General features: G+C 38.9%; 1 protein-coding gene across 1 annotated transcript; it reads left to right on the top strand.

Annotated features, from left to right (window-relative positions):
• The first annotated feature begins 3,548 nt into the window (after positions 1 to 3,548).
• tasp1 (taspase, threonine aspartase, 1) lies at positions 3,549 to 22,352 on the top strand. Its single transcript, XM_083897719.1, has 14 exons — positions 3,549 to 3,672; positions 4,330 to 4,537; positions 4,827 to 4,894; positions 5,499 to 5,567; positions 5,728 to 5,848; positions 6,208 to 6,292; positions 6,372 to 6,451; positions 6,534 to 6,634; positions 8,726 to 8,845; positions 9,321 to 9,399; positions 12,590 to 12,700; positions 14,286 to 14,393; positions 15,390 to 15,463; positions 22,218 to 22,352. The coding sequence occupies exons 2-14, from the start codon at positions 4,372 to 4,374 to the stop codon at positions 22,308 to 22,310; spliced, it is 1,275 nt and encodes a 424-aa protein (XP_083753845.1). The 5' UTR covers positions 3,549 to 3,672; positions 4,330 to 4,371; the 3' UTR covers positions 22,311 to 22,352.
• Positions 22,353 to 25,670: the final 3,318 nt, after the last annotated feature.

The raw sequence follows: 25,670 nt of genomic DNA, 5'->3' as shown, positions 1-25,670 counted from the left end.
TCCATGACCCAGCAGGAACTCCAATCCCATAGTATATGAATTATTGATGTTTACATGCACTTTTGGCACTGTAATTGAAGCTGCTGTCACAGTTAGTAACACCCAAAATAGACATGCAATAGATTGATATTCATGAAAGTAAATAATTATTGCCAGAACTTCATCCTGTGTGACATCACATTATATAAACCCAGACCGCAATAGTACAGAAAAGCTGAAACATGCTTATCTTATTTGGCACAGTTAATAATGATATTATGTCATGGAGTGTTGTTTTTCCCAGATTGGAGTTGCTAGATATTGTAATTATTTGATCATTGTGGCTTTGTCTTTGTTCTAAAGTCGATGAGCAGTAAAGAGAGAAAAACAAACTTGGCTGGCTATAATTTCCCTGGGAATAGTTGAGTCTACAGGGCTATCTGTATACTTTAAACAAAGGAAGATCTACAGTATTTAGTGTTGGCCTGCAGAGGCAATAGCTATTGTCATGGTTACAGCACAAGAAGATTAAGCGAAGAGCTGTAACCTAAAAGTCACCAGCAATGGTATTTTGCCTGGTCTAATCTGTTGTTGGCTTGATATGCGTGTTTGTCATATTCATCCTATGATCTTAGCGACATAATTATAGCAGGCAAGGCAATTATCTACAAAGAAATGCACAAACTTATCCCCAAACATCAAGTGTTCCCAGAGGCTACAGGGATTATAATTACAGCAATCGTTGTTTATATGTGATCTTGTGTTAATACCTTAAAGGGGACAGGGTGATGGGTTTTTAGTGACTATTGGGTAAACTTCTGTCTTCAATATGTGCTGAGTGCAACAGGTGCTTGAAGGCTTTTGTAAAGGCCTTGAAATATTCTCTGTTTACATTCATTTTTATTTTTTTTGCCAGAGATGATTTAATGGCGACAGGAGATATCTCTTGAAAGCTCTTGCAAAAAGCTTGCAAAGGTGATTTCTGGGAGACAAAAACACAAGTCACATGCAGGTACATAGCATAGTATTTCACTGAAATCTGTAAACATGCAAACTTGATTTAATTTACAGAAGTGGAAGAAATAGTTTTGTGGCACTCCTGTCAAGGGAGACGGCACTGTGACCGCTGTCTTTTGAAACAATGTATATACCCTAAACATGAAAACATTGTATAGTGTGGCGGTTTTTGTGGGCTCTTCAACCTTCTCAATCAAACGTTTCGTCTGCCCGGATTATCCACTGTGTCCTGCCATGCATTATGCTCGTCTGCTCAACAGATGTGAGCAGTGACTTGCTGTTGTGATCAAACGGAGCCAAAAACTTTAATCAACCGACTCCATCTCATTTGTGCATAGATTTAATGTAACACACACCTGTCTGCAAATATGTCATTTTGCATTTGACATAAATGTATGTGTATGTATGTATATATATATATATTTGCAACAAATTTCTTTCATGATTACATATGCAATCTTTGTCATAGATCACAGTCAACACTATAGCCTTCAATTCAACTAGAAGAGAAATGTTTTGTGAGACACATTGTGATGTGACTATGGTGTTTGTGGTGCTTTGTTTAGTGTGGCTCCTCACACAGGGTTTTGAGTTGGATTTAAAAAGCATCACAGGATTCCTGTGGGTTGTAACTTTGGGGAAATGTGTTGCAGCGGTTCCCTTTGTTTACTTTGCTTGATGCAATAATGCCGTCCTCTGGCCTGTCCGCTAACACCAGCGCATGCCTGCTTTTCTGCTTGCTCGAAGCAGCAGGAATTCCTTCCCGATCGCTGGCTGAATTCAAGTTAAATAGATTCAGTGCAGATTAATGTTCAGATGTTCAAAATCTTTGCACAAATGTGATCCAAACGACTGTGGCTTTGTATGTGTCAACAAGTGCCTTGCAAGATAATTTTGCCCATATACAGGAAAGTAATTCCAATATAATATGACCTTTCTTCTTATAAATTCAGAAAAAAAGACAAAATAATAATTATAAAAAGGTTAAAAGCTTTTTGATGTCCTTGGTATGCCACAGTGTTCTGAAACACATAATATAATACAGCACAAATGTGCCCTCACTCAATGTAAATGTCAGTTACTGACAGAAAATGGGCAACACTGCACAACTTTTGAATATAGATGAAATGAAATAGGGGAAAAGGCTTGCTATGAAAGACTATAACTTTAACAACTATAATATGCTTTAGGGCTTATTTCAGGACGCAAATTATCCCAATAAGTGTCAGTGTAAGTGTCCTTAAAATGAGGACGTTGAGAGGGCCTGAATCACGTCTGCTGTCTGTGCGGTCATAACCGATAACACATCTGTTCAAACCACGCCGGTAGTTTTTGCGTTGCACACCATTAACAAGAGCAAGAAGTTGTTTCCACAGAGATTTGATGGTATGCAATACTAAAGCCACCCCCTAAAGGCATGCTGGGCCCTTGGGGTGCACTCTGCACCCTGGCCCCTCTCTCCTTTAATTGCTCAGCACTCTTTCATCTCTTTTGTCTTGATCCAAACCAAATAACATTATGCTGCACATTATGATTTAAGAATGTGCTTGTTTTGGTCCGCCCATAGAACTTCTGCTGGGAGTGCCCGTTTTAGATCTATGCATAATGATATATATATATATATATATATATATATATATATATATATATAAAGGTATAGTTTTGAGATTATGAGCTGTGTATTACTTTGCATCGTGTACAAATATGTTCTTAATATAATACAAGTTTTGAAGAATCTTAAGGGGAAGCAGCAGTATTGGGGAAAGAGAAAAAGTCTTAAAATGGAAAGTTAGTGTGGCACAGCAATGGCTTTTCTAAAGTTTACAGCTTTGAGGAACAAAGAATAACTTTATATGCTGTAAGAAAAAAAAAGATCTGGACTTTAAGAAATAAGTGTAATCACCTAGGCTGCTTAACATTCAGTGTCTTACAGAATCATTATTTGCAATAAAGGAAAGATGTTTTACAGCCTGAAAGGCTCAGCGAAAAAAGATGATGATAATCATAGTTCGGTTAAGTTCAAAGCATTATTGTTCCTCAAGAGGGAAAAATTTGTTCTGCATTTGGCTGTAGAATCATAGGCTTGATTTGCAGCTGTGGGATCTGAACTGCCCTATAAATATCTCTTAATCAAACTCTGATTAGATGTTGTCAGCTATCTGTTCTGACAAAACACCACACAGTGCAGTGCACAGGAAAATAATATTTTCAGATTCGCCACAGTGAGTGCGTATTTCAAGATCCATGCATGCCAAAGAAAAGGCAAGAAAACTCACTCACCTCTTATTTATTTTTGGCAAGAGACAGAAACCTCTTGCACAAATAGACATTTTTGTAACAGGATGACTGGCTTTTATTTGTGTGTACATTGCAGCCAAGAGGTGAGATTTCATGATTTTATTTGTGCATCTCTGTGCACGTGTACCAGTGTTTGCACTGAGCGCACTTCCTTAGCAACGTGTATCTGAACCAGGAAGTGCTTCAGCGTGCGTCTGTGTGTGTGTGTGTTGCAGCCAAACAGCTCTTCGATAGCAAAGCAGTGAAAGTGTGTCACGGAAAAAGAAGATTCACGACTCCACTTTAATGGAAGTCTTCCGTTTTCTTTAAACTCATGTATGGTGCCGTCGAGTTGGGCATGTAAGCAGTTGTGTCGCTGAGAGGAGGAGAGTGAAAAATGTAAGTGAGAACTTGTTTTGGTGGAATATTAGCAGCTGTTAGCTGCTAAGCTAACGACTTAGCGTCACTTGAAATAACCTATTCGTATTAAATATTGCCATAATATTGTATTCGTTGAACAGAAACACAATACCAAAACACGTAACACAAGTGGCAGTGTAATATAACGCGAGCTTTAAGTGACACGCGTAACAATACGTTAACAACAGAAACCGTTTGGAAAGTTGACAACGTCAAACTACGTAAACGAGATGGCTGAGTCCCTAATTTTCGTGTCAATTTTTGGATTATGACTATTTATCACTGCGGTCGAGTAATCTGACATAGCCCAGGTTTGAAAATGTTACGGTACCGGTGCCTGCGGCGGACAAAAAGGACGAAAACAAACATATTGATGCCTACATTTTTAACGAATGATATATTCGATATGTTGGTTCCATGTTTAAAGTGGCAAGTCTTTGCTGTTTTGTAAGACATTGAAAGGGTAAATTGGCTTCATTTTTGACGAATGGCAACAACAATTTCCCTTTAAAACGTGACGTGTAACGTGTTTTATTCTGCTCAATATTTAATCTGTAATTTCCTATTGTAAAACATGCATTTGTCCTGTATTATCTGTGACACTAACTGTTTGCATTCTCTTTTTTTTGTCAATAGGTCTACCATGAAAAGGATCTTCTTATCATTGTATGATAGGGCATGATAGGCTTGTCAAATTATGCGGGGGTTATGGAAGGTCCAACAAATTCTGCTGAAGAGCAGCAAGCCTCATCTCCCCTGACCAATTCATGGTCCAACAAACAGGAGTCAAGTGGCGAGAATCCAAAGTCAAATGGAGTTGGTGGATTTGTTTTAGTGCATGCAGGTAAATGTGCACATTCTCATAATTATTCTGTATCTGAATATGCTGATTAGTCACAGGATACCCGATATCTACTTCCCATATTGGCCTACACACATTTAACATGTAATATTAAAAGAAATGATTATAATAATCATTTGATTATAGCGTATCTTGCAATATTACCTTACAGTTGTATTTCCTATGGGCATTGATGCATCCATGATGCACTGAAACGTTTTGTGTCCCACTATATTTTCCCTCTATCGCCACGTTATGAATGGTCTAACACCGTGTCCCCACTTGCTTTCAGGAGCAGGATACCATTCTGAATCTAAAGCCAAGGAGTACAAGCATGTTTGCAAAAGAGCATGCCAGAAAGTAAGTTCCCAACATATGAATTAATTAATAATGTTAATTTACAAGTATTATTATTATTATTATTATTATTATTATTTAGTTTTAACTATGCTGGTGATAATAATAACAAAAAACTTTCCAAAGCGAATATGGAATAAACGTTGTTTTAAGAAATCAACATATTTGGTCGGCCTAACAGTTTATAATTAAATCTGTCTGTCTGTCAATGCATATACGGTGAATGTTTTACTAGTGTTATAGAGTGTATATGAACAGCTGTCTTTCTGTATTGACAGTGGGATTCCACATGTGTATTTGCTGTTGCACTCAAACACTTGAATGATTTTTGTTTTGAAGTCATTCCAGGTTTTTTTGGCTGCATTAAAATCATTTTTGCTTTTGAAAAGCCCTTTCTTTGGCAGTCTTAAGACAGGTTGTTTTCAAGAATTTCTGGTATTCATTCATTCATGGTTTGTTTTATATCAATTTTCTTTGTGTTATTTTGTGGCAAGATGTATAGGTATTCCAGTAAACGGACTGTTTTGTTATTATGTAACCGATTTAACATATTTGCAGTTGAAGCTATTGTGCTTTTCAACAAGATGTTTCTGTTTGTCACTCGCAGGCTGTGGATCAGCTCAAAGCTGGGGCACTTGCAGTGGAAGCAGTGGCTGCAGCACTGGTTGAACTTGAGGTGAATTGATTATGATCCACATTCTTTGAAATGTGTATTGTTTCTAAATTATATCAGGACCGTTAGAAAAAGTGACCAGCTGTCTTTGTTACATTATTTACAAAAGAATACCTTGTTTTACTCTACATTCTTCATGTTGTGATTCCCCTCCCCCCCTCAGAATTCTCCATTTACAAATGCAGGCATGGGCTCCAACCTTAATTTGTCAGGGGAAATTGAATGTGATGCAAGTATCATGGATGGGAAATCACTGCATTATGGAGCTGTAGGTGCTATTAGTGGTGAGTTACTTCATATGTGTCAATATAAATGTGGTTTTGCTTGTTTTTGTCACAGTGAAGTTTCAGCACATGGAGGTAATTTGAAACAGGCGTGTCACATTTTACCGATTCTGATATGTCAGGGCTTTCAGACCAAAAATGCCATAAATCTGTATTTTTAAATATAGGCTTGTGCTTTTATTCACTTGTCCTGCAGTATGACACTTCACATGGCAATGAAAGAGAGGCTGGGAGGAAAAACTGCTTGTTATAAATATTAAATCCAATGCAAATTATATACATTCTTTATGACTCCTGTTGTTGAATTCATAGTTTTGCCCACATTTGTTTTAAAAAAACTGAACATTGACTTCCTTCAGGTATTAAAAACCCAGTCTTGGTTGCAAACCGTCTACTGAATGAAGCACAGAAAGGAAAACTATCAGCTGGCAGAATACCCCCCTGGTGAATATCATAGTTATTCATTCATGTTGTATTAATGTGACTGTGTCATCTTGCTAATATTTTTTTGGTCTTTCGTCAGCTTTTTAGTGGGGCGAGGAGCACATGATTGGGCTGTCAGCCATGGAATACCATCATGCCCTTCAGAGAAAATGGCCACCAGTGAGTTTTGTTGTGCTGATTCAGAAAAACTCAACTTACAGTATGTATATCCAGTAGAAAGAGGATATTTTATCACACACAGAGTTCAGTTTGTCTGCGTACAAGAGGAACAAGAGAAAGATGGAGCTTGCGGAGACGATGGAAACAGGACAGGCCAAGAAAAGGCGACAATCAGGTGAAAATGTGAGTACTCTGAGTAAGAACTCCTAATTTAATGGTATTAAATGCATTATTTCTCACCCACATTATAGCCATATTGTAGCCACCTCTTCTGGCTCATTTTACTACTGTGCTCCTGAATAAACATCAGGTTGTCTCTTTTCCACGTGCTGTACCAGGCATAAATCTGATCATCTGATCAGGGGCATCGCTTATGTTAAATTATGTTGTGCACGAGTAGTCACTTAATCTGAATGTCTGATTCCGAAATTGTCAATATTTGGGCTTCATCAAATCATAATACTTTTTATATTAAAACTCATTGGCTGCCAGCCATTTTCAGCAAAGTGTTTTACAGCATTTTGACTGATTTACCAAGACCCACAAAACGCTGTGTTCTATGACTACGTAAGCACCGAAACTACCAAAAGAAATAGTAGACACTCTTCTTTCATCAGATGTCATTGGCAGGGAACGGTCGTATTCGAATTGACGTGTATAGACGTCATTGGTGGCCAATGAGTTTAATATATGTAGTATTCAAAACTGTGTCATGTTGAATCAGACTTCAGATTTGTGACAAAAAAAAAAAGAGGGAATAGCAAAAGGAAATTGACGTGGTCAGTTTTACGACACCTACAGCCCATTTTGCTGCTTCTAAACAAGAATCAAAATTGTGGCATTAAACTGAATGTTAGAAAAAAAAAGCAACATCAAATGGAATATGGATTCTTACAAAAGAAAGGAATTAAATGATTCAAGGCCCATTTTGACAGTTATGGTCTCATGTTCTGACATCAAAGGAACTGGCTTTGCCAGGTTGCGCAGATGGTTCCAAGAAATCCGAAGAGTGTTGACAAGAGTTAGGGCAAAGTTTTAGCGCCCTGAGCCTCACAACTGGGGAGATGCCTGATGATGAGCTGAGCTGAAAGCTGCTGAGAGCACACTCACCCTGCCCTACAGTCACCAGCAGTGGCAGCGGCCCAGAGAAGGGTGGGACAGTTTATTTTGGTTTAGATGGACATTGTGTTAAAACATGTAATTGGCCACAGCCTGTAATGCTTCACTGGACCTGTTTATGGACAGCATATTGTTTATATAGTTCGCTTCCATCAATCCTGAGTATTAATGATGCGTCCATAAAATAAAGAAAGACTAACAACTAAGATGGACTGTTTGTTGACTTAAGCATGCGCCAAGTAATAAATGATTGATTTTTGTGTCAAATAGAGTTTGCCCAATTTAAAGGTTTGACTTACCCTCTTGTTCTCATGTATCTCTGACCTACTAAATATTTACACACGGTCATTTGTGCAGTTAAATTACCACCGACTAATACAGAACTAATTCAGACTGGCTGTTCACACACATTCCATGTTCAGACTTGGGGGCTTTTCAAACTCATCTTTAATAACCTATAACCTATTTTTCCATAAAGAATGGTGATTAGAGACATTTGGCTTTATCAGAAAACATATTGCAGCAAATATATTAATAATATGTATTGATTTCCTAACAGTCTTCGTGTTATCTTTTTGCCAAGTAAATCTTTCCAATACATTTTTTTTCCCAGTTCAGTGAAGTCTTCTGCCTGTATGAATGCATACATTGCTGTATTGTTTTGGAAAATCTAATGCACATCTTCATGATTCAAACAATCCCTTCAAGATTTACAGTCATTATTTGTTATAGATTTTCTTTGATTTAATGTCACTGATAAGGACTGACAAGATTTGCAGATTTTCAAAAATAGATGGCTCTGGCCTGAAAAACTTGGAGACACAGATGAGAGATGTTATTGGCTTTTTTTTGTTTTTTTTCCATTGCCTTTTTACTTCAGGGTTCATTTAAATTAAGTTTAAATCTGAAATCAGGTAAGGAATTTTAAAAACAGTTTTCATGAAAAACAAAGGAAGAGTTACTTCATTTTTGTGGGAATGTCCCTTGTCATAGATCGTATCTCTGCTTCAGACTGTCTATGTTTGGATTTGTTAGCCTTTGTTTTGCCTACTTGAGAATGTTTCTCTTTTGAAAAAGGTTAATGTACAGAATATACTGCACACACATATGTATATGCTTTCTCTTCATGTGATTCCCCTACTTACTTTGATTTAGGAAAATGGTTCTGGGTGTCTCGACACAGTGGGAGCTGTTGTGGTAGACCTGGAAGGGAATGTAGCTGCAGCGGTGTCCAGTGGAGGCCTGGCAATGAAACATTCTGGCAGGGTTGGCCAGGTAGTTAATGCAATTGTTTAATTTAACAATGGGTCCTCTCTTTTTTTCTTAAAGATGGTAGCATACAACAATGTGTTATTTTTGTCTGCTTTACATGTAATGTTGATAATAATAGTAATAAAAAATGTTTGCTGCTAGACACAGCTATACTTTTTGCTCATTGAGGCCAGAATTCACTATGAACAGCCTTATATGCGGTCTCAATGAAACGATTCTCTTCTGGAAGTCTCTAACTTTGACGCAGCTGCAGAAACTTACTCTACACGGTTACATGGACAGTAGCGTAACTGTAAAAATAACCAGTAGAATTTAAGTTCTGTGTCACATTGAATCAAAATAAAAACCCTGACACTCAGAGCAGTGTAGTACTGAAACATGTTGTTCTGGTATCCACACTTTATTATTTAAGATTATGTAATATTTACAGTTTTCTGAACCGCATCTAAACATTTTCATGCTCTCTTTTATTTCTCAGGCTGCTCATTATGGATGTGGCTGCTGGGCTGAAAATGCCTGTAATATGAACACTTACTCTACAGCAGTGAGTACCTCAGGTATACGTCTGTGCACTCTTCACAAATGACTACTCCGTTGTGTGTTTATGTATCTGACTTTACCTCTTTCTGGTAATGTTTACCACCAGCCTTGCGTTTTCGTTTAGGATGTGAGCCCCTTATTGTGCCTCAGTGAGTCAAGCTACAGAAACCATGATAATACTTTCCAATGACCTCCAACTATCCCTGCTACGTGATTCTCAACACTCATTTCCTCAGCTGATTGAGTCATTGTTCACCGCACTTTGTTAGTCAGCTGCATGCCAGGTGCATTGCACAGCTCTTTGGATTTGCAATGACATTTGATATTAGACACCTGCTACAGATATGATAGAGGGAGAATTGCTGCGAGTACAGAAGGACGGTGATGGATATAATTTACGAGTCGGAACACAGTTTTGGTGGTAGTCATAGTTTACCTGGCAATTTACACCAGCTAATAGTTGAAGAGTTTTCCTCATTCTGTCTTACAATTCTTTTCTTTCATTCTTTCTTTCTCGCTGTCACCACCAAGGAATTAATTAGTGATTGCTATTGTTAGCTTAACTTGAACGTTTTGAACTGGAATTCTTGCTGGGTTTCCATAATATTTGTGGTCACCAGGGTTTAAGTTTTTATGGTCTGTACTTGTTGCTTTTCAGGGACGACATCAAATGTCCAGATTTAAATCTTCTAACTGGGAATTTTCTTGGTCTTTTTTTTTTTGGGGACTTTAGAGTAACTGGATTATTCGCCCTGGAAAGAAAAAACTTTGTTTATCAGTGGCTTGATGATTAATTAGACAATTTCAGGAGCATGGGGGGAATCTCCTGAGGCACTGTCTCTGTGGATATATACTATTTCAGAGAGTGAGACATTTTTGCTTTCAGAAACAGAAAAATGCGCATATTCTTCATCTGAAAACAAATTTGTTGGTTGTGAGCCATGCAGTTTTGTATGTGCTGCACACAGGCTTTAGTGCAGTTTATTAGCCCACTTCCTTAGGATGTGTAGACATCTGTGACATAGCTTCTGGGGAAAATTAAAACCTTTTGATGAGGATGTGAAGCATAATGCATCACAGTTCATATGAGCTAATTTGATGAGACTGCCTGCGGTTTAAGTCGTTTGGTCCAATTATAACGCCAGCATTTTGCACTGCAGAGCTCACCTGTTTATATGATAAGCAGCCGGTGAGAAATTTAGATTTGTGTTCATCCGTTAGTTCAGTAAATTAAGTGTGTATATTCTTTTTGTACTTCCACTTCATCCTGTTTTCCTATACTGTGGCTTTGCTTTTGATGTTACTGAAAAAACATTCCTTATGGGTATGGGGAGCATAATGTGTGTGTTCCAGTATGACACCTGTTTTTAATTTCCTAACATGAAAGGCATCGCCATCAAAAGAAACAGAAAAACAATAATTTTCGATCTGACACGAGGCGTATGGTCCTCACTCTATACATCCTCCTTTATACATTTTGTCTCACACTGCTTCCCTTCCCTCCCCTCATTCCGGTCTGATCTATAATATGTGGCTCATGTGGATCATTGTTTTATGTGTTGACTACTTCATATGGCTTTTTCTTTGCTGTGGCCTGCGATTGAACAGCTCATGAACGTCACTATTTAATCTCGATGCTTTTGGCTGTGTCACATACCATATTTCTGTTTGTTGGTCTCTTGATTTATCATGCATTTCTCCTCTGTTGCATTGCTGTTAAAGTCTTGGCTTCTTACTGCAGTTCCACCTCAATTGTGCTTGTGCTGCCATAATGCCCAGTTCCCCTGAGACCGAGTGAGTTATGGTAAACAGTGCAAATAGCGTAGTACCTGAACAAGCCAACATTCTGCTCTCATTAAACAAGAAATTGTTCCAGGCATCTGGTTTCCACAGTTACCAACCTGCGTGCACTTTTGTTGTAGTTACCTGATATTTTATGGGGTCTTCAGTTGTGTTTACAGAAACAACAAGACAATATACCCAAGCCTTTATGGGTTTTCACGGGAACTTTTGCCAGATGTGTTTTGTTTTCACTTTTAGATTTCCTTTTCCCTCAGTAACTGCAGAGTTTATGTCTTAAAAAATTTAATTTCAAGCAGGCAGCATATTTTAATATCTGTAAAAGTCTTCGCAAGTAGTATTGGTTTAATGTTGGTCTTTCAAGCAGTATAATTATATATGAAGATTCTTACTTTAAGAGGAAGGTGAACCATTGGAACAAGCTGCCTTTACATGTGCGTTTACATTTGCCTGTTCTGCTCAAATGCTTTACAAAATTATTTTAGTATTAATAAAATGTTTGTACACAATCCTTAACACACATCTACTGTTGGAAAAATCAAGATAGTACTGTACTGCTCTTCATTCAGCATGTAGTCACTTATACCCTACTACTGTTTCATGTCTTACCCCTCTTATGTCAGTATAAAAATAGTTTCCTCTTGTTCGCCCTCTAAATTTAAGTAAATCATATTTGTGGTGTTTGGTCATTCAGCTGTGCCTGCTAAAATTGTGTTTTTTAAAAAATACATGTTATGATAACATAATGCTTTTTAACCCGTATAACATAAACTTAATGTGTAATAGTGATACATGTTTCAGGTATGCATGCACCCGCTGCAGTACGCCAGTGAGAGTATGGCGTTTAGAGAAGGGGAATTAATACTGGGTGGTTGCTGTTTCAAATTCCCAGACCAGCTGGGAATCTGGGCAGGGAATCTGAAAGGGAAACTCAACCCTTTCTTCAGCAATTACTGTCATTGTGCCCTTGAGCAAGGCAGCTGTGCTCAGCTGGCCCTGGGGGCTGTCAACTTTACCTAAAATAATAAAGGTTACTTACACAGAAACATTAGCCAAATTGAATGTTTTATGAGCTGTAAAAGAAAATCCTTTCGTTTTTTCACAATTTCCATTATGTAACATAATAAGACTTTTGTTTTTTTTTTCAAAACCTTTTAATGGGTTTTGAATGTTGAATGTTGTAGTTTTAATGAATGATGATCAGGACTTTTGCATAAATACTCAAAATTAACTCAAACATGAAGCTGTATAACATCAGAAAGTTATTTTAAAGAGTTTTTAGGTATGAATGGTTTGTAGTTCATGTGCTGGAACTCCCTCAAAAATGATTCTCTGGAGACCTTGTGCATTTGTTGGTTGAATCAAGTTAATATCACAGGGTCAGCTGTATCTGTGTCTTTTTTCCAGGTTGTGGAGAGCATCTGATTCGCACCATGTTGGCACGGGAATGCTCTGCTGCCATGCAGTCTGAAGATGCCCACCACGCTCTGCTGGAGGCTATGCAAAACAAGTTCATCAGTGAGTCACCTACATATGGCTGATCCCATCCCCATTTTCATACACACAGTTTTGTCAGCCAATAACGTGTTTGCACGAAAAGTTATGCTTGGAGAGAATAAAACTAGACAAACAGATGTGGCACAGCATAAAAAACAACTGGAAACATTGGACATAATAAAACGAGAGGAGATTGCTTTTCATTTATGGTTGATTTTCACCGTTTAAACTGAGCCTTTGCGTGGTCCACACATCATAGCTGACAGCCACAGATCATTTTGGAAGACGTGATTGTTTTGATGAAAGTTGATGTGAGGATGTAATTTTTTTGCCATATTCTCAGAAGTGGTCAGTTTTAAGAAGTCTTGTTAACTTGCTGTGCCTATGAATGGTCACAAGGATAGCTCAAGAGAAGACAGCAGAGGGAAAAACGTGGAAACATGTGGTGGTTTCTGCCTTCCTCTGGCCTCCTTTAGAAGTCCGCCCCAGCTTTGTCGTGGACATCTGTTACACCGAGACATTTGGACTGACTGGAATAAGTCAATTTGAAGTTAATTCTTCTGTTGTTTCCTTTCAAGGTGCACATTAAGTTAAGCAAAGCTCCATAAATCCTGCAATGATGACAACATCTGTGATGTGGAGGCCTCTTTCTCTCTCCATGTCCATGGTGGTTCTCTAAATAGAAGATATTTAATGAAAATAAATATAGAGTGAGGTGCTTTTAGATCTTTTTGTTGTTGTTCACATCAACAGCTCATGTACTGAACAAAAATAGTTTGATGGTTATAGGTAACATGATGTTGATCATTTAGGCAACATTTAAACTGCCAGTGAAGTGTTTTATAAGGAACACCTCCTTATTTATGCATGAGCTTCCACAGTTGTTGGTGCCAGACCAGTTTATAGAGTGAGTATTGATACAACACTGAACTTCCCTAATCCGTAAAAACAAAAAAACAACGACATGCAGACACATTATTTTTTATGTTTGTCTTGTTTTTCCTTTTAATTGTTGCTGAGGAGACATTTGAAAACATGTTGTACCTGTTAGTTTTATTCCTTTCCAAACCAAGCCCCTCTTTTATTGTCCATATTAATTATCAGTGTTCCCATTTGACCTTGACATCCTTGAAATTTTGTGATGCAAATCAATAAAAGTGGATACTGTGTGTGAAGTGGCTCTTCTATGTTGCCCTCCCATCTCAAGCTGTGTTAGCACATTTGGTCTTTGAATTTGATGGAAAATGGTCCTGGAAAGTCCTTGAATTTGATTTCAAACAAAGTGTAGGAACCCTGAATTACACAATCACTAACACTAGTACTCATTCATGTTTGCCTCCTTTAAAGTTTAATCTGGGAACAAGATTTTTGTTCTGAAAGTAAGATACACCATCTGTCACTAATCTAAATGTGTTATCTGCTAAAGCCAGATGATTCAAATGGGAGTTAATATAACAGTCTGAAGTAAAATTGATAAATGAGAATGCAATTATTACTTAAACTTGTTTAACTTACTGAAAAAGCAAACAAGTTGAATTTAAATTGTAGATTATCCTAAATTGATTCAATGTTTTGTCTTTTCATGTGTTTTTGTGCGTGTCTCTAGGTTCCCCCTTTCTGGTTAGTGAAGATCGTGTTTTGGGTGGCGTGATTGTCTTGCGGTGCTGCAGATGCATGGAAACTCAGCCATCTCAAAATATTCAGGGTATCCTGGGTAAGCTATTCATCATTTCAAGCTCCATCACACTCATGCTACTGTTTATCGTAGGCACATTATTTGCCTGATAATATTCAAAAATCCATCCTCAGATAGTCAGGAGGGGGGAGGCACTGCAGCTTTCCTGGCGGGTGGTCTGTGTTTTAACTTGCACAATCAGGCTCTGGTTTCACAACCTTCATCTCAGATTCAAACGTAGACCTCCCACTATGGAATCAACCACCAATCTTCGGACAAGTAGAGGCCTTCTGAATACTGCCCAGTTTGGCTGATTGTATTTGTGGATCTTGTTTCTTTACCTGAGTGCTCCTTCTTGCTCCTGTTCCACCATCATGGAATATTAGTTCTGTCTAAATTATAGCTCTGATAGCATGCATGTGAGTTTTATCTTTGGTCTTCTTTTTAACATGATGTAGTTTAAACCCCAACTTCCAGTGGTTTGGATCAAGTTGACTGTCAAACTAGAGCAGATGTTTCTCCTAAGGAGGAGGTGACATCTTCATTTCAATTTAAAAATGGTGGCAAACGTGAAGTGAAAAGCTTTTGTTTATACACTAAAGTAGTCTGAGTCCGATTCTGTTTAAAGGCCATTGTCCTACGGCAGAACGTGGACTAACCCAGATTACCCCAGACTGTGAAGGGATCTATGTTGTTTTGCAAGGATAAACATTATGTCAATCACATCCTTGTTGTAGCAGAGTTTCTAATCCTACCCACAAGTTGTACTTTTCCCTGCAGTTAGGGTTGCATTCTTTGAGTTTACTGCAGTTTAGCAAGCATCGGCCAAACTTTCTCCTCAGCCAAATGGAAAAACTGTTAATTTTCATGCATTTTTTGACACTGACGTTAAGTTTTATATCATAATCAGCTCTCTCCAACCCTGACTACAATGTATTTCTATTTCTATTGTTATGATTATATACATTTATTAATTTTCTTCCTTGTAATACAGATTTTTATCTGCATGTTTTTTTTTGTTTTGTTTTTTTACAGTGGAGTTCCTATGGAGTCACACCACAGAGAGCATGTGTGTTGGTTACATGTCTGCCCAAGATAGCAAAGCAAAGGTGAGTTCCCCAGTAAGGTAATTGCTTGCATTGTGCTTCAAATCCATTTCGGTTATGTAGGAAATATAAAGATCCTCATTTCATGAACAAAACTTAACAACAGCATGGTCGAGACTCATGTGGTTACAGTGCAGAAGTTCCTGCAGGGTTTTTTGCTAACTCAATTGTTGACCTTGTGACAGTACTGTAGAAATGAGGGCCCTCTAGTAATACACAGGGTGTAGCTGCTGCTTTTTTTTTTTTTTTACCTGTTTTCCCGTGAGCGTGTGATGTACAAGCTCACACTGTATTCATCAAATCCAACTCCTTGTTACCAGCCAGCAGGAATTGTTAGTGTAGCAGTGAGTACTGAATCCATCACTGCTTTCTGTGCTGCAAATACTGACAATTTCAGTGTCACTGGAAGGCACAGCCAAACCAAACCTCAGGTCTCTGTGATCTTCGGCATTATTTTTCCCACTGCACCAACAGTGACTGCTGTCTTGATTTACTGTATAGTCTTTTGGTTACCTCAGACTTTTGTGTTATCAAACTGAAAAACTTTGTAGGTAGACTTGACATTCACATTTTCAATAGAAAACAAACGACTATATCATCAATATTTGGGGTTGGCTTTGTTATCTGTCTTCCTGAATTAAAAGTGATCAGTAAAATTTGGAACTACATCTCTGTAGCTTAATGCTCTGGGCTACTGGCTCTAAGTGGAGCCTCTGTTCTTCTGATTTGTTTCGCTAATGTATCGCTGTCACTCTGTATGAAGAGAGGGCACTGTTTTTCAAACCTGGTTCAGATTTCAAAGTCTCTGCCCTCCATCCCGCCTGCCTGCCTGCCCGCTGCCTACCCATTCTTTTCTCCGACTTTTGGTCTATCTCTCTCGTCACTCCCCCTCTCTGCCTCTACCTGGTCCTAAAGTACCCTAAAGTTTACTGAGTCATGTACCACTGGGGATATCAGTATCAATCTGCATATTTGTTCGATGTGCTCTGTGTGTTGGGCTTTGGGGTGGAATGTGAGTGAGCAAGCTCGCCTTTCTCGCCTGTGCCAATGTAAAGTTGTGAACAGAGTACAGTGAACTGTTGTTTCTGTGCTTTTTCAATCAACAAACGTTGCTTTTCTTTTTGAATTTACATTCTTGTATAATGCACAGTGCTGTACAGAAGTCTCGGGGCACAACCAGCTTTGTTGTTTTTTTGTGTTTTCAAATTCTGTGATTCTTGGAATTTGGATTGGAATGATATGACTGGAAGTTGATCTTATATATTAGCGAACTTATGTGTATGTAATGCTCAAGCATGTCTTGAGTAAACCTTATTCACAGCAGATATTTATTCAACTTGAAATAGTAAAATAGTAGGTCATAACCTGTAGAAGCTGTTATTCTTTTCTAAAAATCTTTTGAAACTGTATACGTTTTCATTCAAGTTTAGTGGGTTATTTTACTGGCAGTATATAGAAGGCTTAAGCATAATCTGTTCTTCATGATGTGTTAAGTACCCTTAACCTTAACCATAACCAGTTAATGCCTAACACTAACCTTAACATGAACAAAGTTCAAATCCTAGCCCCAAACTTCACCAGTTCCTCAGAAATGAGGTTCTGACTAATTAGGTTTTGGTCCCTATGACGACCAGTGGACCTGACAAGGTTTTAGAAAAGGTCTTAAAGAGATAACAAATGCAAGTACACACATTATATCTATTTTGGGAGAAAATTGAAATTGAAAAATTGTAATAGAACAAATACATCATGGGCTCAAAGACGACACAAAACCATTGCTTCAAAGAATCAATACAGTAGCATGCCATGAAAAATTGCTGTATTTTAGTGTCTATTTTCTTACTCCTCAACATGTGACTGGTGTAGCTGAAGGTTATTTGTGATGTTAAGCAGATAGTGGAAAAACAGAACTCAACAAATTGACCAGAATAAGTTCTGGAAAAGAACAGCAATCAATGGCACTAAGAAGCTGTCGCTAAAATTCACAATGTGGAAACATCTGTGATCTGAGCAACAGAGAAGCTTCAAAGTTAAAGCCCCTTTAAAGTATATTCTGGTGAACTAGTTGCCCAGCATCACTTCATTAAGATATGCATGCACTGTGTTGTATATAAAATTAATGTGCCCAGTGGGTGCAGCTCCGGGAATATCATGTGTCAGTAGTGGTTTCTGGGTCTCTTGGGAGAAGGTATCCACTTCCTTTGGGGGGGGGGTGTCACTGATGACGCAGTGATATGTAGAGTGCAGCCAAGCACACAGCTGCTCCACCACCAAACCTCACACTGCGATATCAGAGAGTGAGCAGCTAGCTGTGTGGCTGAGGCTATGATGCCTGCATATGTCTCTGTGGATCTCACCATCTGCACACCAGAGAAATCTGTTCTGTTCAGTCCTTCATGTCTTCAGACTCAGTGAACAACAAGGTTTCCATTGCTCCCCAGCTGGGCCCAGAGTTTGCCACCACTCACTGCTAAAGGCAAAGGGAGAGCATCTATTTTTAACCCAATCTGATAAAGTCCAATTACTCAGAAATGAAAACCATTGAATTTTAACTCACTTATGTCTTTTGTCCTCAAATGCTGGCGACAATACCACAACGGAACAAGTAATACTTGTAAAAGTGTAACTAAACCATCACTTTTTTGAAAAGCAGTGTTTATGGCTGTCTGGTCATTTTATTTGTTGATCCAGATGCAACTCTTTAGAGTTTAGTCTAAAGTATTGAAATATGGGATACCAGAGTACTGGTTCAGTGTGGGTGGAGCTAGTCCCACAACAGTCAGCTGATTGGGCGACAGAAAAGCGGCACTCCCTTGCAATCAGTGTTTCTTAAACGCCTGCCGTCTATTCTCATCTCTTCTTGTTGTGACCAAACAGCCACAGAATGAGTAGAAAAAGACGAGCTGCTGGATGTCCTCCATTGTTCTCCGTTGTGTCGCGTTTGACGCCATCGTTCATTATGGCCGCACCGTTCAGCGTCACACTATGTATCCCGCTGACATTGCCATTGGGCCCAGCGCACACCCCGACTACCAAGTAAAGGTTCTTTTCTCAGGCTGTACTGCTCCTAACCATGACGTACTGTACCAAACCTAACTGTACCATGATAGCAGAATTACAGTTATTCCTGTTGCTTGAGTAATTCATTCACAATGAAGCATTTACACATTTTTACTGCACTGGCTTGTAGATATTGCTAAGCCTACAGCTATTGGGAAAAAAAACGTCCAATTGCGTGTATCTACACTCTTTAAGATCCAATGACCTGAGAACCTTCACAGACACATAAGAATATTGAGCCTCGGCTGCTATTTCACAGACATTCTTCCCATTCCTACTTGCATCCCTCTGGACTTTTCTGACCAGCCAGTGGAAATCCATCTTCCGCTGCTTTTCTGTGATAAGAACATAGAAAGGGCTGGTAGACAGTAGCACGAGTATACAGGACAGAGGTCAGACTAGATTTGTAGTGAAGCACATCGCCATCTCTCTTTTACAGTGCTTTAACCTTAGAATGTTTGCGTGATTTTAATGATGACAACTTAATATCCAGGAAAATCCAGGAGAACTTGGAACCATGCAGTAGCTCAGTCGTAAATGTGTTGGAGGTCAAGCCACTTTTTTATACTCTGGACAGAAAGTTCTTCTCTTTTTATTCAGATATTGTTTCTCTGAATGGTTGCGTGTCCTTTTGACATTAGACTATAAAATGTGTGTAGCAGCAGTGCTACAGAAGGGGAACATCTGTTTTGATTAAAATGCTCACCTGTGTCTGCACTGGATAGGACATCAAGAGCATCAAGCTATGTTTTCTGGCTTTTATCAAATGATCAGGCTATTGTTTTTATTGTTTGTCATGATTGGACAGATAAAAGGGACGTGTGGGACACTTCAACACTGCCACCATGGCTCATTTCCCTCGTCCTGGGCATCATTACCACTATAAAGCTTTTCCAACTCAAATTGTGTAAGGCCAAACAAAATCAGATAGCATGCAATGGAGACCTTGTGGTTACTGCCTGCTTTTGTATATTACATAAAAAAATGTTTTTCATTATAGTACATTTTGTTTTTATTAACAATCACATATGGAGAATAAATAGCATTTGATTTTTTTTCCTTTTTTAAAAGAAAAGAATGTGAAAACCACAACAGAAAACAGCAGCATAGTCATAGAGCTAAAATTATTCTTCGGACTACATTGTGGTGTTAATATGTGGCTTCTCTAGCTCCTAAACACATTCATATCACCAAAGAATGTTGTTTTTCTCCGAAAGATACAATAGAACTTTGTTTTTCGCGTTATTTTTTGACTCGGCCGTAGTCCTGTAATGTGGTCACTTCAATCCCTGGGTTACAAGCTGACAACAGACTTACTGTAGGTTTGCATGTCTATATAGTCCAGCTGTCATATAATTCTACATTTCTTTGCCCTTCCAGTAACCCATGGGCTTCACAATTGCTTCTTTTAACATCAGTTCCACAACAAGCATTCAGGGTTCATTTAAAATTGCTATGGAACACTGTGTAGGAGGAGCTGCAGCCACCGACAACAAATAAAACCTTAAGGGGAAAGCTAGGGTTAAACTGTACATCCAAACGAATTAACAAACATTATTAACAGTACATTATTTATTCAACACAGTCACAGATGTTGAATAATAGTTATGAGAGCTCTGTCACATTTCAAATCTATTTCACCTTCAATTTTGACCTTAAGTTTGACTTAAACACTCGTTAAAAATCACCAGGTTTTTATCAGATTTAAGTCTTTTCTAAAAGTAAAATATAAAATGAATAAATAGAAATCACAGTAATTTTAAAGGTTTTGTGGAGCAGTCATCCCTCTGCCAGTTGAGATGTAAAATGCATCACTCAAACAAAACAACACTGCCATACTAAGAAAAACAGACCTGATCTTACCTTAATCAGCATTGTACTCATTTGACAAGGGTTTGGAAGTAACAGACATTTGTTTAATATGAAAAGTCACTGGAGCTTTAAGACCGGACCAAAGTCTCATGCTGCAGACCAGACCATGTGGTGTCACAGAATTGGGAGGACATCTGTTTGCACGACTCCTGAGCCTAAAGCACTTCCCTAAGCATTCTCACTACTGTGTCCCTGTAACCTGGACTTATGAACTATTGTGCCCCAGCTGGTGGAAGGCGTACTGTCATGGTGTAATATCGTACTTGTTTGGTTAGTGAGCCCTTAACTCTTCCTGCTTACTCGCATATGTTGTCCATTCTGTCAGACTGAAACCAAAATGAAGGCCTGAACATGTGGCACGAGGGTGAACGTAGGGGTGAGGTAGCGGACACATAGGTGCCACCGTCACACATGGTCACACATTTCCCGCAGAATAAATGAAGTCACAGCTTGTTTGTGCCAAGTCGTGTATTTTCAGCTGTGTATTCAGCGTGGTCTGATTTTTTCATGGAGCATTGCAAAGCTCTTTGCTGCAGACATCAAAAGGACAACATTTAGTATGTCACCATTAGTCGATTATGACCCAGCTATGGAGCTTCACTCGGAACCGTTTAAACAAGGCCTTTCTTTAACCTCATCTTTAGAAGATGAAGGGGAAGAAGATGAACACAGAGAGGGGTTCTGGAGGAATAATAACCCCCAGAGTGTTGCCATGTGTGCATGGCCTTGTCTGGCTGTTGTCCCATTGTAGTGACAGCAGTTGCCCTTGGGCTGCGAGGGGCCATAGCTCAGGCCTCCACGTACAAAAAAAAAAAAAAGTCGAGATGAAGGCTCCTGCAATTGAAGAAGTGATGTCTGGCCATTTGAGTGCTCTGCTGAATGAGTGGATGGATTCTTCCCTCAAGCGAGAAGAAGGAGGATGATGGCCATTATTGGGACAGGGAGAGTTGGTCACCTTTGATCCCCCAGTGGAAGTATCACTCCAGTCTTCACAGCTGTCTTTGCTCCTTTCCTCCTCCTCTCACGCCATACCATCTCTGGTCAAACACAAAACACTTGCAGTGTGTTCCCTTTTGTACACCGATTTCTGCATCCTATATGCACACACTCCAGTTTGATTTCACATGGACCGTTTGCACCAACTGTATATTCTTCATGTAGCACAGTAATTACCAGTCCAGTTGGTGGCACGCTCTTATTTTGGTCACAATAGACAACAAAGAAGATGTAACCATGGGAACTTGCTTCAGGTTATATGAGGAAGTCCACCAGTAGTCACACAGAATCCAAGGAAATACAAATGAGGGCAATTTACTGGTGAAAAATGGCTGCTGCTGGAATAGAATAAAAGAGTATGCATGCGTGTAACACTAGACTGACGTGAAACCTCATTTATGTGTAAACAAATTGTACTCACATGCAAAATAATGTGAAGCGGCTCTCTCATTGGTGAAGTTGCATGTTACAGCTGAATATTCCTCACCCATTTCTTCCGAGTGTGTTGGGCAACCTACTGTATGCAAACAGACGGCATCAAAACCACCTATACATTATACATTCTGCTCTTAATTCTTTATTCATTCATAAATAAGTCTGTGTAATCCATTTTATCTTCAATTTTGGCCGAATTAAAATAATTTCACTTACATATTACACACTGGACCTTTTATCCAGTTACGCAGTTACAACTGTCACTGTGGTTTTGGGGTTTAGGTTGCAGCATACTCCATTAGCTTTATATCACCATGCCTCTGTTGCTACTCATTGATGCCTTTTCTCATTATGTGTGTGTGTTTATGTCTTGTATTTATGTTTTTTTTTTTAGACACACATATCCAGACTACCGCCAGGGACTGTTCCTGGACAATCTTTGGCCATCGAGGGAGGTGTGTGTCGACTGAGGACCGTAGTGGAGTGAGCCATATTCGCACATCCTTGCAGGCGTCTTCAGCAATACCGCACATCGACACACACATACACCACCCTCCCATCCTCAATATATATATATATATTTTTTTTTTAATTCCAGAAATAATGAGCTTTAGCTGTTTCAAGATTTTTGGTGTCAATAAATATTTTTAGGGTAAGAAATTAATCAACAGGTCAGATGATATTCACATTCTGTAAAGGTCATGGAATGAAAATTTAGCTCTGTGTTTAAATCTTTTCTGCTCACCTGCCTATAGTATATAAATGTTATTTTCTTTATATAAATATACCATAAAGGAGGAGCGTTAACGCGTCTTGCTGGACAGTGATGATGCATCATGAAATTTTCACTAAGCATTATATTCCGTAAAAAAAAACTCTAGAGAACATATATGCAGATATTATAAGCTAGTATCAGCTGAAAAAAAACAGCAAACTGATTTATCGGTTGGGCTTTAGTTTTAACTGGTGTCCAGAAAAGGAGAGTGGGCTGTTAGCTTCTACATAGTGCACTTACAGGACCTCCCTTTGCCACCATCTGCCTCCAGGATTTTACTCTATGCCAACTCGCTCCCTGTCTCTCCAGTGCCACAGGGATTAGACTTGATGCACCCTTTATTTCTTTGTTACTCTTTTTCCAACGTAAATCAATGGGTTTCCTTTTGTGTATATATATAAGCTATGGTTTAGGAAAAACAGGGTGGATGTTGAATTTATTTTGTATCGCTAAACAGATGTGACTATTTTCAAACTTTTAAGAGTTTTAACTGCTAGGCCTTATTTTGTTCTTGAAGTAACTTTTCGTGGATTGAATAGATGTCGGATAGCACCTTGTGGAATGCCTGCTACGCAAAAGTAGTTCTTATGAATGAAGCTTTTTATAGCGAGAGATTGAGCAACGACGATTGCAGCATTTTTTTTTAATAATGTTAGTGTACAGACCAGCTTCCATTTATTTATCCTCCAGCACACTGCATCATGTAGCATAATATACACCTTACCTGTAGTGAATGATACATTTTATAACCATTTCGGCCACTGAATGCTTTGCTTAGACTTTTGTAAAATGGGTTAGGATTGCATGTACAATATACAACTCATATTCTCCAACATGAAGAAGTAGGTAACTATTATACATATATCTATGTATATATGTGTGTATTCAGTATATAGAGCGTGTGTACTCACTCTACTATAGACATATAGTGCTCAGGTAGCATTTGACCCTACCAACCGCCAGACATGACTGTTAGCCATCAGTTTATTATGACAATTTATATTTGTATCCTCACACTGATAGAGACATGTATTTTCTTGCCAATAAAAAAGCTAAGAACTAATGTATGCATCAAGCCCATAAAATGGTGCTTTTTAGAATTTCATTTGAATTAAGAACTGGCCTAAGTGGATATTTCTGTTTGGATGATCAGATTCTATGATTGTGCTTTTTCACTCGTGCACTCACTTCTAAAAGATTCCAGTCTTCAAGAAATATTCTTTACTTGAAAATGCAGCCAAAATAAAACGGTATAAGCTATTGAAAAGGTGACATGTGCACAGCTGTGACCAAGAAGTAAATAAAATCTTATGTTGCTACATTCCCCCCCCTCCCCGTCTGTCTTTGGTATTTTAAACTCCACAACAAGAGAAATATTCCTCGGCTGTATCTTTTCTGTAAAAAATACATTGCTGTTGCAAATTGCTATTTGGAGAGCAGTAAGTGTAAACCCTGACAGACAGCATGAATATCATAATCTGAGCACTGGACCACCAAAAATGTATAGTCTAGAGTGGAGAAAGAATTTTGCCTAAGGACTTGTGAACGCTCAGTTCGAAAATAGTGAGGTTTGTTTTTTTTTTTTTTTTTTAATGTTGGTGACTATTAGTGGATACGTGCTGTGCATTTCTGTCACACACGCACATCGTTTTTTAAGTCTCCAGTGTTGAAACTTATTTTATTATTGCGTGATGCGTTGGTTTACTTCCTCACGCGTATCGCCTCATCGTTTCAGAATAAACAAGGCAGTTATTTCTATCTAATGTGTCTCTCTACAGCAGGAGTTTGTCCAGCTGCTGGCCTTGGATCATGACCACTGCAGAGTCGGAGAGGAATGTGCAATAGAGATGTTCATGTTTGAATAGAGGAGTGCCCCCCTCACCCCGTCAGTGCATCGTGCCTGGTCGTGGGATGGTATTGATATATTCAGCTGTTTTGACTCTCAGGTGTAAGATGTCACAGTCGTTTGACATCACTAATGTGTAACACGTATCTGTCAGGTCAGAGGAGGCACGAGAGGGTTTGGTGTTGCTGGTGTCGCTGTGCATGTTTGTTTTAGATCCACAGCCTCAGACCCCGGGTTGATCTTGATGGCCCATCTTAAAAGGAGACGTCTGTTACCTTGCCCCTCACCCACACTCCTCCATCCTCCATTAGCTTGATTATGTGTTATTACAGAGCACTCTTTTTTTTCTTTTTTCTTTTTTTTACCCCCTCAAAGCTAATCTGTGTTGCTGGGAGACCCTCGGCCGTATTCGGCACAAAACCTTCCCCTTCAAACATCACCCCTCTCTGTCCTGGATCCTCTTAGCTTTGAAAAAGAATCCTGGGTCTTAAAAAAAAAAAAGTGGACTGGGTCTTGAGCCATTCAAGGTGTATCCAGTGCCTCGCGCTCAGCAAGGCTCTTAAATGCAAAACAGACGGTGGAGCAAATAAAGATCAAAGGAAGCAGCCTTGCCTGTCTGGCCTGCTGTCCTCACATGCCAAGCGCTGCTGTCACAGTGAATCACTGCCATGCAGCTTCCGTGCTCATGCTGACAACCCCCACCCCATCCTCCCCGATCCCTCCCCAAGCCACCAAACCCCTCAGTACAGTTACAGCCTCTCTGTGTTAGTGTCTATAAACAAACCATACAGCGTATGTCAAATGTTTTGACCCAGTGTTGATATCGATAGCTGGACTTTGATACTTGTTCCCGAACGATGCAATTTTTCAATACAAATATTATTTGATCTGTTTAAACACGAGATCTGACCAACATACTTTCGTTCCTTAAACAAGCAATAACCCAGTCTTAGATTTGGTCAATAATACCACAAGAGTATTGAAGTAAGTAACAAGCATTTAAGAATTTCTCTGTGTGTGTATCGTTTGTGGTCGATTCCCTCTGGACTCTCAAAACATGGTGCAGAATTTCACTCTGCCTGCTTTTACATTATTTCTCATTTAAAAACTTTCTGCGTAATGATGTTAGATTTTTAAATAGCATCCGCATCTTAAAGTTAATTTGGGTTCGACGGAAACTGATTTCCACTCGATTGTAATAGCGCATGATGCAGGCCGAGCACATA

This window comes from Microchirus variegatus, assembly GCF_963457635.1.
Source record: "Microchirus variegatus genome assembly, chromosome: 11".
NCBI lineage: Eukaryota > Metazoa > Chordata > Actinopteri > Pleuronectiformes > Soleidae > Microchirus > Microchirus variegatus.
Note: the sequence above shows the minus strand (reverse complement) of the source record. Positions and strands in the feature narration are given on the sequence as shown.

What these genes read in the sequence shown, in the direction of transcription:
- tasp1 (XM_083897719.1), top strand. Translation starts at nt 4,372, where the DNA reads ATGATAGGCTTGTCAAATTATGCGGGGGTTATGGAAGGTCCAACAAAT. An exon ending in GCAAAAGAGCATGCCAGAAA is followed by an intron (nt 4,895 to 5,498) that starts GTAAGTTCCCAA and finishes TGTCACTCGCAG; the next exon opens with GCTGTGGATCAGCTCAAAGC. An exon ending in CAGCACTGGTTGAACTTGAG is followed by an intron (nt 5,568 to 5,727) that starts GTGAATTGATTA and finishes TCCCCCCCTCAG; the next exon opens with AATTCTCCATTTACAAATGC.